This window comes from Acyrthosiphon pisum, chromosome A1, assembly GCF_005508785.2.
Source record: "Acyrthosiphon pisum isolate AL4f chromosome A1, pea_aphid_22Mar2018_4r6ur, whole genome shotgun sequence".
NCBI classification, from domain to species: Eukaryota; Metazoa; Arthropoda; class Insecta; order Hemiptera; family Aphididae; genus Acyrthosiphon; species Acyrthosiphon pisum.
Genome location: NC_042494.1, coordinates 169523144 through 169538843, shown reverse-complemented (window position 1 = coordinate 169538843; position 15700 = coordinate 169523144). Strand labels below are relative to the sequence as shown.

General features: G+C 27.5%; 2 protein-coding genes across 4 annotated transcripts; one reads left to right on the top strand and one right to left on the bottom strand.

Annotated features, from left to right (window-relative positions):
• Positions 1 to 1373: 1373 nt before the first annotated feature.
• On the bottom strand, positions 1374 to 11012 carry Sni (sniffer). 2 transcript variants are annotated; one of them, NM_001162457.2, is given in 5 exon segments: positions 1374 to 1733; positions 3364 to 3510; positions 3577 to 3767; positions 5381 to 5429; positions 10798 to 11012. In NM_001162457.2, coding segments are annotated over 5 exon segments (741 nt in total). In that variant the 5' UTR covers positions 10927 to 11012; the 3' UTR covers positions 1374 to 1508.
• Positions 10510 to 15661, top strand: LOC100163001 (thioredoxin reductase 1, mitochondrial). Of its 2 annotated transcripts, none has more exons than XM_001942615.4 (9): positions 10510 to 10781; positions 11985 to 12205; positions 12275 to 12399; positions 12476 to 12705; positions 12772 to 12992; positions 13054 to 13227; positions 13602 to 13790; positions 14889 to 15058; positions 15461 to 15661. In XM_001942615.4, the coding sequence occupies exons 1-9, from the start codon at positions 10763 to 10765 to the stop codon at positions 15588 to 15590; spliced, it is 1479 nt and encodes a 492-aa protein (XP_001942650.2). In that variant the 5' UTR covers positions 10510 to 10762; the 3' UTR covers positions 15591 to 15661. The 2 variants fall into 2 exon arrangements, with proteins under 2 accessions (XP_001942650.2, XP_008179444.1); XM_008181222.3 differs by lacking the exon at positions 10510 to 10781 and adding an exon at positions 11300 to 11430.
• Positions 15662 to 15700: the final 39 nt, after the last annotated feature.

Sequence of the window (15700 nt, the reverse complement as noted above, 5' to 3'; positions counted from 1 at the left end):
GGTCATTATAACCTGAGCCAGAATAGGACACACTCACCTTACCCACTCCTTCCTCATCACCAAGGAACCTGCTCCAGTATGCCATACATGCAACGTGACCTTATTGATCGACCACATCATCACCAGATGTCCGAAATACACAGAAGCTCGGACGTTTTTTTTCAGAAACACAACTTCTCTTAGTCTTGCTCTCTGCGAGGAAAATACTGAAGCTATTTATAAATTTTTCCATTACATACACTTAAACCATAAATTATAATTATCTATTATTTTCATATATGTTTATATTGTTAAAATTGTAGGCTAATAACCTAAGCTGTTGAAGCCTTGTTCACTAAATAAAAAAAAAAAAAAAGAATCAAAAAATTTTGAAAATTTTACCATTTATAAAAAGTGTCAATATAAATATTTAGTGAAAATTTCAAGCATCTATGAATATTTGTTATTGAATTAGGTAAAACAAAATAAGAAAATCATTTGAGGAGAAACTTTATTTTACGAGTGAATATCCAATTTTGTAAATATTTAAAGTTCAAAAGCTCATAAAACGTTATTGTTGATTTACGCTCAACAGAGCAGAGCAATATGAATGAATTTATTTTATAACAATATATGTTTTTTTATTATTTTTTTTTGTGTCATCACCTTTTGGGGTAGTTAAATTTCTTTGATATTCTACTTCAGCATCTTTTCTAACAGATAAGTGAATCCAGTAAGTATTTGGTATTTTGAGAGGTTAAAAGTATAAAATTCCTATAGAAGTTTTTAAAAACTTAAAAAAAAAAAAATGTACGCCGAACCGGTTTTCAACTAAATGTATTAGGTACATATGTATTTAGTTTTTTTGGTGTAACTTAAAAACTTATAGCAATAGATACTTTACATTTTCACGATATGTTCATATAACCATTCAACTATTTTTAAGCTATTTGATGAAAAATTTTGGATTTTCTTTCAATCGTTAGTCAATAAATAATTTGTCGATTAATCAAAAAATGTGCAAATGTAAGTATAAGGGTTCCACATAAGTTCATAATAGTGTCATTTAAAAACAATGTTGAGTGTAAATCCACAATAATTTTTTATGATTATCTGAATTTAGAATTTTTACAAAATTCATAAAAATCGTGATAATTTAAAAACTCTTTTCAGTTAGAAATTCATAACAATTTTTTTTTTTCATAGCTAAAATTTGAAACTTTAATAGAAGATTCCATGTTTTTCTAATAAATATAATATACAAAATTGTAAAATCAATACATTAACTGCTCCGCTTTGAATCTAAACAATTATTTCCTAGTGTGTTCGAAATCAAAAGGAATTGATTTATCAAAGATATATTTATCTGAGAAAAACAAGTTTTGTGACAATAATAAAGGTCTCAAAATGTTTTATTTAAAAATATGTTATATTTGTTTTTAACTAAAAATAATTTTGACATAAGTGCTAAACTATACATATTAATAATACTATTTAAACCTCTTAGGATTGTAATTTATACTAATTTTTTACCAAGGAAGTACTTTTCCTTCAAAATCATAAAATCCACCATTGTGGGATTTGTTAATATTCTTCAAGAAGTGGCAGATTCCTGTAACAGACTGTTCAACTTCAAGTGGTGCACTTGTACCACCCATTGCAGTTTTAACCCATCCAGGATGAATGCTAACTGCCAATATTCCATTATTTTTAAGATCAACACTCAACGATTTTGTAGCAACGTTTATGGCAGTCTAAAAGTTAAAACCACATATATATATAATATAAATTTAATAATAAACACTACCTTATAATAATAATTATTTTATGTGTATTAACTCATAAGGGTTACAAAATTATACATTTCTTTTAAATACCAACTATATCTATATAAAACGGATGATATAATATACATTTTATTGTTTTTATTTGTTTAAATTTTATGATTTAAAAATATATAAGGATGTATTGCGGTGTGCCGAAAATATTTGGTCAAATGATGCTTAGACTACATGTATATAACTGATGTGTGGGTAAAAATATGTAATGTTATGGTAAGTAAACATTCACTAATATCTAATATTTAGATTAATAAATAAAATATAATAATAAACATATAGATATGCGGATGTGGGATGTAGAACCCACATAGTTGTGTCCATCTTACAAGAGCGTAACATAGCAAATTTTACACTCAGTAGATCACATTTAGCTATACTAGTTTAAAAATTAGAATGAATTTACTTCTTATAAAATTTCAAGGCAAGATTATTATCTATGCAATGTCCAATGTCGTAGGCTTTTTCTTATATTTTAATTTTAGCGAGTATTATAAGATTTACAAACAAATTATAAATTTAAAATAGTCATAACTCGCATTAAAATTGAAATATAATAAAAAGCCTACGGCATTGCCCAGATAATAATTTTACCCTTACATTTTGCCGTACCAACTTAATAGCTAATAATATAGATAACAACCAAATACATGCTAATACAACTTGTTAGTATAAAAAACTAAACAATTATGTTATCAAAGCGTTGACCACGAGATTTAGAAACTAAGTCTTAGGCTTAGGCAAGGTGGTAAAGGAACGGGGTTCGTTATGATTGATAACTAATGGGAAAGATTCATTTCTAAAAGGGCTTGAAGAAAGATGGAAGTTAATCATTGAGTATGATTGAACCCGGAATTGTGTGTATTGCAAAATTAATAAGACATCGGAATTACTATCATGCAAATATGTCAACATAAAAGTATATTCAGGAATAATAATAGAAATACTCTATATGTTATGTGTCTTATGTATAAAGTGATATATATTTTATATTATATTTATAATAACACGAGATAAACATGGGCTGTAGGCATTTCTGAAGAGATTGTTGATGGAGACTGCTTCCGTAAGAGCATTTATAAGGTATTGATAGGCAGGGGGAGCATGGTTAGGACTATAAAGTAGCCCCTGAAATGGCCTGTATTCAGACGTGTCACACTCGACCTGGGATGAGCACCTCCATGAAAGTCAGGATAATAACTTAACAATTTGGACTTAGAATATTTTCACGGAAGAGAACAGTAATAAATAAATACAATTACAAATTCAACCAAGTCTACAAATTATTTACATCCGCTGTACGTCACTTAGAATAATTTTATAAGAGGTCAATTCACTTTAATTTTTAAACTAACGGAGCTAATTGTGATCTGCTCAGCATAAATTTGCTATGTTACGCGCTTGTAAGATCGAGACAACACATGCGGGTGCCATGTCCTCTTAAGATTAGGATATACTAAACAAGACTAGGCAACATAATATTTTGAATCTCAGTACGCCACTTTTTTTTAATAGTACCTAGTATAGAATAACAGTCATACATTACCTTGCTTGTTCTATATGGATAAAAACCACCTTGATCATTTTTAGTGATGGAACCCAAAATTGAACTCATATTAACAATTACAGCTTTATATACTCCAGTGGCAGATTTATCTTTTTCTGAAGCCATTTTTAATAATGGTAATAATGCCTAAAAAAAATTGTCCTATGAAAATTTAAACATTTTAATTTGAATAAAAATAATTTATTATTTTACTTGTGTTAACATTATAGGTCCAATGGTATTTATTTTGAAATGGTTTAGTAAATCTTCAGATTTTACTAAGCCAATCCTAGTAAATTTTGATGATATCCCAGCATTGTTAATTAGGACATTGAGACCTTTGTCTTTAACAATATTTGAAACTTGTGAAGCCAAATTAAAGAATGATCCATGATCAATTAGATCTATAAGCATAAATATATAACATAAAAACAAGTAATCAATAGATATAGAGTTATTTATATCATATTATGACATTTATATATTATCTATTAATTAATTTAAAAAGTATTATGGTAGAATTTTGGGACAATCACTTGGTACAAATATCTGATGCCAATTGTAATATCTGCCCTATGCACCTATAAGGCATAGTTGATAGGAATAGGTTCATAGGATCTGCTCAGTGGCTATATCTTATGAAGTATGAGTTATACTGTTATATAGATGGCCAATTGGGTAGTGGTAAATGGTAACGCATTGGAGTCGTGTTTACACAATACATTTTAATGTCTTACACATTATACAGTGAGTTAGTGTGACAAGTATTATACATAGAATTGTACACTTGTTATGTAAGACCTTCATGGATAAATAGTTCCATGTTGTTTCCATAATATGTATGGGATCTCATTAACCTGGATCCTGTACTCCTGTTCATTATGGTAAACACTTTAGCTCGTTTTGGACATTACACAAACACTCATTTCCAACTTACCAATATAATATAGAGACGTAAATGAGAACATAAAATGTAGTTGAGTAAGATGTAATCATAAAAGAGTCTTGAGTATATGCTAATTATAAGCCAGAATTTAATCCAAATACTACATTAATGCAAAAGTTTTTTGTAAATAGAGGATATAGCTTTACTGTATTATCAGAGACCTTTGACTTCCTCCTGGTTCACATTTCTGCGGGCAACCTTACCTACAACAGTCATTCTAATTTCTTTAATTTAGCAGCTATATTAAAAATAATAATTATTATTATAAACTAATTGTGCAAAAAAACTCAGTGATCCCACCACAAGTTTTTTACAGAACAGATATTGAATAATAATATAAATATAAGATGTAGTAAGAAGACTAAGAACTAGTAGGTAATTAAGTATGATACTGTGTTATATATGTATATATATGTGAGAATATGCTACATATTATGTATTATTATTTTGCTTCAAAATTAAAATAATAAAATAAATAATATCTGGCCACAATTACCTAAAAACCAACGATTGTAGGTATGGCTGCATAAAGAATAGTTAAGAAAATTAAATATATATTTAGATTTTTTTTTTTTATTCTGTGAATTTAATAATTTGTAATTTCAGACTGATTGTCTGACAGTAAAAATATGAGTCCATATAGACTTTTTTACATATTATCAGAGAACACAATATGCTGGTGTGACTATGACTACTCATGGCTATTCACTTACCACTAACAGTCTAATAGGTATCAATATTAAATTTACCACTTAGTTGTGATAAGTTAATGAAAAAATCTACCAACTTAGGATTTACACATCTGCATTTTTTCTCATTTTAATTTTTTTTAAATATATATATAAAGGAAGCTAAAGCCAATGGACCAACCTAACCAGTATATTATCTTTAATTATAGTGAAAAACCTAGTTTACTGTACATTTTCCAAGGCTTAAAATTAAAATATTTTGTGGCCATATAGTAATACTTTAAAGTTCATGGGCTATTAGGCTGCCCTAGTGCCCTCATAGACCTGCATTATTAAAAAAATAAATAGATAAAATATACTATATAAATATTCAATTACTTACCTGCTTCCAGAATATGAAGTTGTGGATTCTTTTTCAATTCCATTAATTCCTGAAAAATTATTTTATTTATTTTATGTGTCTTTGTATGTCTCAATGCAAACTAATCACAAACATTTTGTAACATTTATTGAAAAAATACTAAATAGTAACCTTGTATTAAAAAGACAAGTACTCAAGTGTATTATAAATTATAATACCTACCACCTAATACCTGATATTTGATAAAATAAATCTATTAGAGGGGGATAGAGTGGCTGAGCGGACTAAGGCTTTGGTTGAGAGACGCTCCGACGCAGGTTCGATCCCGGATACGGGCGGCATTTTTCTTTTATGTTATTTTAATATATTTAATTTTATATTGTTGGCTTAAAAATTAGAGTAAATTGACGTATTATTACATTTTAATGTAAAACTACATAATATTTAATAGAATTGTATTTGCCGATGATATTAATTTACACTAAAGCAAAAATAATAAATCCATTTTAGAAAACATCCAGCTTAGTGTAGATATCATAAATGATTGGAGCAAAATAAATGGTTTCAGATTTTTACCAATTAAATCCAAATGCATAGTTTTCTCTAAGAAAACAAAAAAAGCACCCAAACTAGAAATAAAACTCAACAGTTTAATTATACACATAGTCAATGACATCAAAGTCCTTGGAATGATTTTCGACAAAAATCTGAACTGAAACAAGCACTTTTCATTCTTAAAAACAAATACTTCCAAAACCAACAACATAATCAAATTACTAGCGAAGAACAAATGGGGTGCTCAAAATAAAATTCTTCACAATGTTTACAAAACATTAATTAGATCTAAAATAGAATACGGTGCTATCGTATACAGCAGTGCAAAAACAACAAGTCTAGAAAAACTCGAGACAATTCAAAAGAACAACCTACGCCTAATAGCAGGTGCATTTAAAATCAACCCGATCAATAGTCTTCTATGTATTACTGGGGAGATATCCCTAGAAAAAAGACGGAAATTACTCGAACTATAATACGCATTCAAAATAGCCTCATATCCAAACATCCCGACCTATAACTCTTTATTTGACAAAAGAAACAATAATGCATATTATCTACAGACTAACATAAGCAATCCAATTGGCAGACGGATAAAAAACTTTTTTAATGCCCATAGTATAAACCCCAAACATATAATAAAATCCGAAATTCTGACAAAACCACCTTAGAGACCAAATAATTTTGTAATTGATTATTGCTTTGCTGAAAGCAACAAAGGAAACACCGCCCCTCAGATTTTTAGAAATCTTTTTAAAGAAAAAAAACACAAAATAGAGATCATGTATTAGTTTTTACTGCCGCATCCAAAACCGAAAATAGCATTGCATTCGCAATAATAATCAATAGTTCAATATACAAATTTAGATTACCTGCCCTAAACACCATATTTACCGCAGAAGCCTTAGCGATCCAAAAAGCAATCCATATAATTAAGGAAATGCCTAACTACACCTTCAACATACTAACCGACTCACTCTCTGAGTACACTAATAAGTATCCAAAACCCCCCAAAAAATAACGAAATAACCAATAATATTATTAATTTTCTCAACAGTATTAACAAACTTATAATACTAACATGAATTCCTAGCCATACCGGAATTGAAGGGAACAAAAGAGCAGACATGATGGCAAAATAAACAACCAGTGATCAAACCATCAAAATATTGAGCTTTCTTTCTAAAGATGACCTTAAAAGAGAAGCTAAAAATATCATAGGAAACTTATGGTGTAAGGAATGGTATTTACTGAGGGACAACAAATTAAGAGAGATTAAACCCACCACCGATAGATGGATTAACCCAATAAATATAACTAGACAACAAGAAGTAATTCTAACCCGCCCAAGGATTGGACACTACTGGCATACCCACAAACACCTCATGGACAAAACAGACCCAGAACACCATGCATCACCTGCAGATCCGAAATCTCCATCAAACATCTTCTATTAGAATGTCGCCAATTTAATGAAGAAAGAACTAAGTACAACATTCCAAGTAGTATCTCCGAATGTCTTAACAATGAACCTCTAAATATCAACAGTACACTTAGTTTTATAAGAGACACCAACTTACACAAAACCATTTAACCAAAAATCTAAATAATTTTTTTTTATGTATTTCGTTTCTTTCTTTATTAATTCATATTGTTACTTACTTTATATTTATAATCATTTACCTATAATGTATTAATCAGTTTGTAATCATTAATTGCGGCCAATGACCAATGTAGTAGAGGCCTTGTTCTTTAAAATAAAAAAAAATATAAAAATTATATCGGGTATAGAAAATTCTAAATTAAATATTTGGGGCAAATTCCAAGTATCTACAGTTATTCGTTTTTGAGTAATGTCAAGAAAATAAAATTGATTTTGTCAAAAACTGGATTATTAAAAATAATAAATAACACACATAATTGTAAAATCATTCATCACTCTTCTCAGAGTCTAAAATAATCTGAAGTCTTTTGTACCATAAAATGTTAATTAATTTTGATAATTATTAAGCTAAAACTTTTTACTTTAAAACAGTAATATAATATATTGTGTATTAAAATATATCTACAATGTATAAACTACAGAGGTATAGGTACATATGCATTATAAAAATTGGTAAAAATGGTTGTACTAAGGTAATTAAGGTCATGAGAGTAAGATGAAATAGATGAAAACGGCACATTTAGCTCCAAACTTAAATTTTTAATACTTCTATTAATATATTTGGTAGGTTTACTATGCGCATAGTACCTCGCATGAATCTAGGAAAAAAAAACCTGGAAATTATGCATTGGAAAAAAAAGCCCCGTACCAACTAAATACATTATTCTTTTTTTATTATGATTTCCATAATTAAATATAATCATAATATAATCATTGCATTTATCACTAAAGTTTTAGTACCTAAAACTTCTTTAAAATAATATCTATAACCATAAGATATATAATATTCTAAAATACTAGTTTAATATTTTGTAATTTAATAAACTGTTAAAGTGTTAAAACATTAATGTTAACAATTGTTTTTCATTAATTATTATATTATTAGGTATCTATCTAATTTAATATTTATTATACTAGACAATACTATTATTTTATTAAAAGGTAACTATAAAAAAATGTACATCTACTATATAACATTAAACAATAACTAATTATATCACAGTTAAAAAATCATATAACATAAACCATAAATCAAAATATATATAATAAATAGTTTAATAACATATTATGTATTACTTATTAATTATTATAAAGTATACAGGTATAGCTGCAATCTGCATTTTACATTGTCATTAATTGTCATTTGTACATAATTAAAAAAATGTTTGAAGGTAAATAATTGCCATTTGTCATTTGTATATAATTAAAAAAAATGTTTAAAGGTAAATAATTGTCATTTGTCATTTGTATATAATTTTAAAAATTTTAAAAATTTAAAATATTTAAAAAAATGTAACTTTGAACAAATTTAAAATAATTTAGTGGCATTGCTTTCTAATGTTGTGGCTAACTGCCATTAGAAAATCTAATATACTTATATCATAATTTTTAATTTAGTACTGAAGAAAATATCATACTGTAGGTACACCGTACACACTTTTAATTTAAAATGATCACAACGATAACTATATAAACAAAAAAACGTTGGTTCAACTACCAAAATGTATTAAAAAATTAGTAGTTAAAATAGGCGGTTATCATTTAAGAAAAAAAGGTTATATTGCGTATGCGTAAGTCTAATTATATTAAAAAAATTCATAGGCCATCAAAAAGTGTATTTTTATGTCATATCAACCAAATAGAAAACAGAATTCAAATTGTATTGCCCTACTCAAAGATATTGAGTGTTCTCAATTAGCGCTTATATATGTACTATATATGTATAATCCAGTCTTGAATACTTTTTTTGTATTCGAATACTATTTTAAATACTTTTTTTTTAAAGTATTCAAATGCGTATTCTGAATACTTTTATTTGTATTTTTTATTCAAAAAAAAAATACTTTTTTCCGATCCAGAAAAATAGTTTTAAATTTGTGAATAGTAGACATATTATAAATCATGAACATTAATTTTATTCTTTGAAGGAAATATAATATTGACCAATGATGTGATTATTTTTATAAACACCAATTTGTTGTATCCCGTATATGGCCCGTATCGGTCGTATCATATATGTGGTCAAAATTTACAAATATTTTATGATTAGGTTGTATTTTTAATTATAAATTAATAAATTTTAATTACCAACCATTCAAAAACTGACAAAAACTAGTTATAAAAAAAAGTATTCTAATAGTATTCAAATACTTTTTAAAGTATTCGAATATGTATTCTGAATATATTTTTTAAGAACTATTCGAATATGTATTCCGAATACAAAATAAAAGTATTCTTTACAAGACTGGTATAATCTATACACTATATATGATAGAATATACCTATATCCAAAAAAGGTTACGTTACCTATATATTTTCAATGTCCAATAATTAGCTCTAAAACTTGATATTTTACTTTTTGAGTCGAGTAATTAATATATCGAACATTTAATTTTATACAGGCACAGATTGGCTTCTCTTCTACAATATACATGATATGTGTTTTTACTCTCAACCGCTCAATAAACCATAATATTGGTAATACAAAAATGAATTTTTTAGCATTTTCATTACTATTAATATTTTTTTAATTTTTTAAAATTTTTTTTCCGGGATTCAAACGTAGCCCGCTGAGCGTAAAATATACGTTATGCACTTGTAAGACGGAGACAACACATGTGTGGTGCGGGTGTGACGTCATCCTTAAGGTGCCACGGTACTACGGTAGTATATCATATTATTTGATATTTTGAATTTTGGATCATAATTTAATATTTATCCCGTACGGCCGCGACGTCCCACAGCGAACAATTTATTAATTTAAATTAAAAAAATGATTAGGATTGATTCTGAGATATGAGATATCAAGACCATAAAACAATCAAGACAGATCTTAAATCTTAAATTGTGGTCCAGACATTTTTTAAAAACTTTACTAGTTTCTTCCATGTGAATATTTAGTTCCATGATATCGTCAGATAAGCATGATGAATACTGAATTGCATTAGGTATTGTAATATTTCCTTATTCGTCAAACGTTTTCCTTATTGCGAGTTCAGACTTCAGAGTTAGTGACCATTCTAAGTTCGGCTACTAGCTACTAAGCTACTTGATAGACGAAAGTATATTCATTTATTAGTTTGTTTTTGTTTCTAATTTTTTTAATTTGATCAGTTGTACATAAAACGTGCATTTTATATATTACAATATCAATTTTTAATATTTTGAAATACAATAATTTTAAAATGGCTCCCGTCGAACCTAGTAAGTATATAATTACCTTGGCTTTTCCCATATCTCTGCAAGTCGCAAATACGTTCTCCACATTAAACGCTTGATTTGATAATAAATGTTTGACCAATCCTAGTCCAATTCCTCTATTTGCACCAGTAACTAAAACGGAACACATTTTGATTTTTAACTATCGAACTATTTACTCTTTATAAAAAGTTTTTATAAGTATTAGTAGTGTAGTACACTTTAACTAATGAGTATAACCATAGAATTGAAACCATTCCAAACCGTGTTTACTAACCTAACAATGGGTTTGGCTTTTTATTTTTTAAGGCAAACAGTGCACCACAACATTGGTGAATTTGGTTTCTTATCAATCTTACATTCTTCCCCATATTTCCGTCATTTTTATAACTATAAAATAATATGTATATTAATAACTTATTACGCAATCGGCAATCATTGAATTACATAATGTTATATAATTTATGTTTTTAGTTTTTACTGAAGTTTACAAATATTTTTCAGCGAAATATCAAAGATCAATGTAATAAAATATTTTATTTTATTGAAATGTTTTGCGTTCGGTCTTTATCTTCACGTATTTTTCAAAAAAATCGAAATGTTTGTAAAACATTTACATACAACAATAAAAGATTTTTAAGAAAAATAAGTTTATGTAAATAATAAAATCAATAACTTAAAAGCTTTTATATTGTGTATGGTTACTGATAGTTAATTTATATTATTCTATTTGTGTTCAAATATAAATATATATACATATACAACTATATTATAATATATTAAATAGTATTGTCATACATATTAACCGATAAAAATAATCAATAGGACTAATTTTTTCTCATCTATTAATGAACCTATAAAGATCAATAAGGATGTGGATAGTATATGCATTTGTACTTTGTAGTTCCCATACAACATTTTTATGCTCTGCGCATCTATTATATATTTTTACCCAAACTACTTATAATATATTTTCTTCTTGAACGATTTACAATTATTGATCCAATTTGTGACTTTTTAATAACATAATTTTAAATTATATTATTTTATTTGCATCCTAAGAACGATAACGACTAATCATTGACTCGTTTTAACCATTTACATTGATAACCACAAATAAAATAAGTTTTATAGTAAACCGTATATAATATTTTAGCTTGCCTTATTGTCTGTCTTTTTAAATGTTAATCATATTTATTTTTGTTTTAGGTGGACAGTATGATTTTGATCTTTTAGTGATAGGTGGAGGATCTGGTGGTTTAGCTTGTGCTAAAGAAGCTTCAAGTTTTGGAAAACAAGTTGTAGTTTTAGATTTTGTTATTCCGTCAGAAAAAGGTACCACTTGGGGAATAGGTGGTACTTGTGTTAATGTTGGTTGTATACCTAAAAAACTAATGCATCAAGCCTCATTATTAGGCGAATCAATTCAAGTACGCTAAATAATATTTTATTTAAAGTGTATATTTATTCTAAACTTAACCCAAATTTTGCTAAATTAGGAAGCTCGGAGCTATGGATGGAACATACCTGATCCAATTTCATTCAATTGGGAATCTTTAGTAGAAGCTGTACAAAATCATATTAAGTCAGTTAACTGGGTTACACGTGTACAATTAAGAGACAAGTATTTATATTTTAATTACAATTATAATAATATTTAATATTAAAATATAATTTAAATCTTTAAACATTTTTTACAGAAAAATTGAATATGTCAATGGACATGGCGTATTTGAAGATGCTCATACGGTTATTGCAAAGATGAAAAATGGTAAAGAACGACGAATAACAGCAAAGGATATTGTAATAGCTGTTGGTGGACGTCCACGCTACCCCGATTTTCCAGGGTGTAAAGAATATTGTATCACTAGTGATGACCTTTTTTCAATGCCTACATCACCAGGAAATACTCTGGTTATTGGTGCCGGATGTGAGTCAAACATAATATTATTATCTTATTAAATAATATAATATATATTTTAAATTAACTTTTTAGATATTGGGTTAGAATGTGCAGGATTTCTGAAAGGTTTAGGGTATGAAGCAACTGTTATGGTTCGATCTATGCTTCTCAGAGGTTTTGACAGGGGTATGGTAGATTTAGTTCAAGCTGAAATGGAACATAAAGGTGTAAATTTTCTTTTTGGAAAAATACCTGTCAAAGTATCAAAGCAGCCCAATGGCAAATTATTAGTAGAATGGAAAGGTGGTGATGAAGTAAGTAGTGCTTGTAATATTTGATACTTGAAATATTTTAGTATTTTTTTTTTTATTTTAGATCGGACAAGGGGAATTTGATACAGTTCTTGTAGCTACAGGACGTAAAGCTTTATCTGAAGAATTAAATCCGTCTGCTGCTGGTTTACAAGTTCATCCTGAATCTTTCAAATTTATCACTAATGCTGAACAGACTAATATTCCAAATATATATGCAGTTGGTGATGTATTACACGTAAGTATAATTTATTAAATGTAGAAACATACCTTATCTTTATAATGTAGTTTTATTGGATTTTCTTTCAATCTAAATGTATTTATTTAGCTTTTAAAATTTTAGAACATTGAACTTGAGTTTTTTTTTTAATACTTAGTTTACAATACTTATACATTTTAATGCTGCTATGTGTTAAATCCTGTATTTATTTCTTTTAGTTAAAAAAAATATATATATATTTTTGTATTATAAAATCAGTTTTTTATTTACGATTTGCAGTTATGCAAATAACGATGTTATCAAAAATGTTCAAAATATTCAAACAACTGATTTATTTTATTACTATTATGTTCAAACTAAATAATTTGTTTGTATTCCAATAATTATTGTAGGAAAGACCAGAACTAACGCCAGTAGCAATTCAAGCAGGCAAATTATTGGCTGGACGATTATATAATGGCATTCAAGAACAAATGGATTATGATAACGTTGCTACAACAGTTTTCTCACCTCTTGAGTATGGTTGTGTTGGTCTCACAGAAGAAGAAGCAATTAATAGATATACTGAAAATGGGATTGAAGTAAGTACCATTAGACCTTGTATTGATGAATAAAACATACTATAACAGTTGTGGTATTAGTCATCGGGTGGGTATCAAAGTTACGAAACACTGTTGTGTATAAACGTCAATAATTTAAAAACAGGTTTTTTAATATTTTAATGTGCAACGTAGCCAAACTTATAGATCATACAGGTTTTTATATATAATTTACCGTACACCATTTATTAATTTATTAGTTATCTATAATAGTATAAAGGGTTATCCATTTTAATCTTTTAATAATAAGTTTGTGTTATAATATTCATGTATTAATATTATTGAATTCTGAGGTTTTAAACTATGAAACTTTTTCGCTGCATATTTGGACATTTATTTTAATTTTAAGTGCTTACAATTTTTACTGCATATTTTGGTGTTTTTTTTTCAGACATTTTGAAATAATTACTATTGTAATATAGAAAAATATAAATATTACCTATACTTTTATAGTTTCTATCGAAATAAATTAATAGGCCTACTTGTAGCCCTAAACAGGTTTTCCAAATATATTTGGGAATTAATATTTTGCTTGTAGATTAAAACTATCTACAAACACAGATATTTTAATGAAAAATATTTATAGAAGCATTCCATTCTTATGGTAATTATTAACCCACCTACTTGCAAAAAAAAAAAATGATTTCTCGTTGAAAGCTATACTAAATTAATTATTAATATTATTTGAGTTTTTATTTGGTACTCATGGTCTATGGATAATATCAGATGTTCTTACTTATAACATTAAAATTGTTCATAAGTGTTATTTCTGCAGTGTCCTTGCAGTAGTGTCCCCACGGGGCCTCGCCCTCTCCATAACAATTTTTATGTATTCATGTGTATTCATGAATTCATGTATTTATGTGTTTATTATGTAAAATCAATCATTGTCAACATAATAATAATTATTAAAATTTTAATTTACTGTTAAGAGTAGAAAAAACTAATTAATAATAACCTTAGAAAATAAGTCAGTAAAATTGAGTTCAGTTCCCTCAAACTTTAAAAAATATGCCTATAGTTATTATTTTTAATCTGTACAGTTTATAATTTTGTTAATTATTTAATATTATGTCTTAGGTGTATCATGCATATTATAAGCCTACAGAGTTTTTTATACCCCAGAAAAATGTTAAACATTGTTATTTAAAAGTAATAACTCTTTTAGAAGCACCACAAAAAGTTTTGGGTATGCATTTTATTGGGCCTCAAGCAGGTGAAGTAATACAAGGATATGCTGCAGCTATAAAGTAACTAAACTTATATTAAGAGGATGTGTGTCTCCGTCTCACAAATGTACAACATAGCACAGACTGTTTTGCAAGGGACAACTTTACTCCCTCTTTATTTATAGTAGAATTACCAAAATTCCACAACACATAGGGAAGAATTTTTCTTATGTCGTAGTATTTTCATTTCTTCTATAGCACTAACCAATTATTTTAAATAATTTAAATTCTATGTGTTGTGGAATTTTAGTAATTCTACTATAAATACAGAGGGAGTAAAATTGTCACGCGCAAAACCGTTCTTGCTATGTTGTACATTTGCAAGACGGAGGAAACACATGCAGCGGGTGTGACTTCCTCTCAAAATATGTAAAAAAAATAGTCTATTTATTTTTTATTTAATGTTTTTTTTTTTTTTAATAGGGCTGGATTAACCTATCAACATTTAAAGGACACTGTAGGAATTCATCCTACAGTATCTGAAGAATTTACTAGGGTGGCCATCACTAAGCGGTCGGGTGATGATCCTACTCCGCAAAGTTGTTGTAGTTAAACTAATTTCTTTAATATTAATTAAAAATATACAATAATTATTTTAAATATATCAATTACTCATCCAATTTATTCATGTGGTGTAAAGGTATTAATTATAGAATAAATATT

Coding starts and splice junctions, on each gene's coding strand:
- LOC100163001 (XM_008181222.3), top strand. CDS start 11,325: ATGTTTTGCGTTCGGTCTTTATCTTCACGTATTTTTCAAAAAAATCGA. Junction 12,706..12,771: donor TCTGGTTATTGGTGCCGGAT/GTGAGTCAAACA, acceptor TTAACTTTTTAG/ATATTGGGTTAGAATGTGCA. Junction 15,059..15,460: donor GGATATGCTGCAGCTATAAA/GTAACTAAACTT, acceptor TTTTTTTAATAG/GGCTGGATTAACCTATCAAC.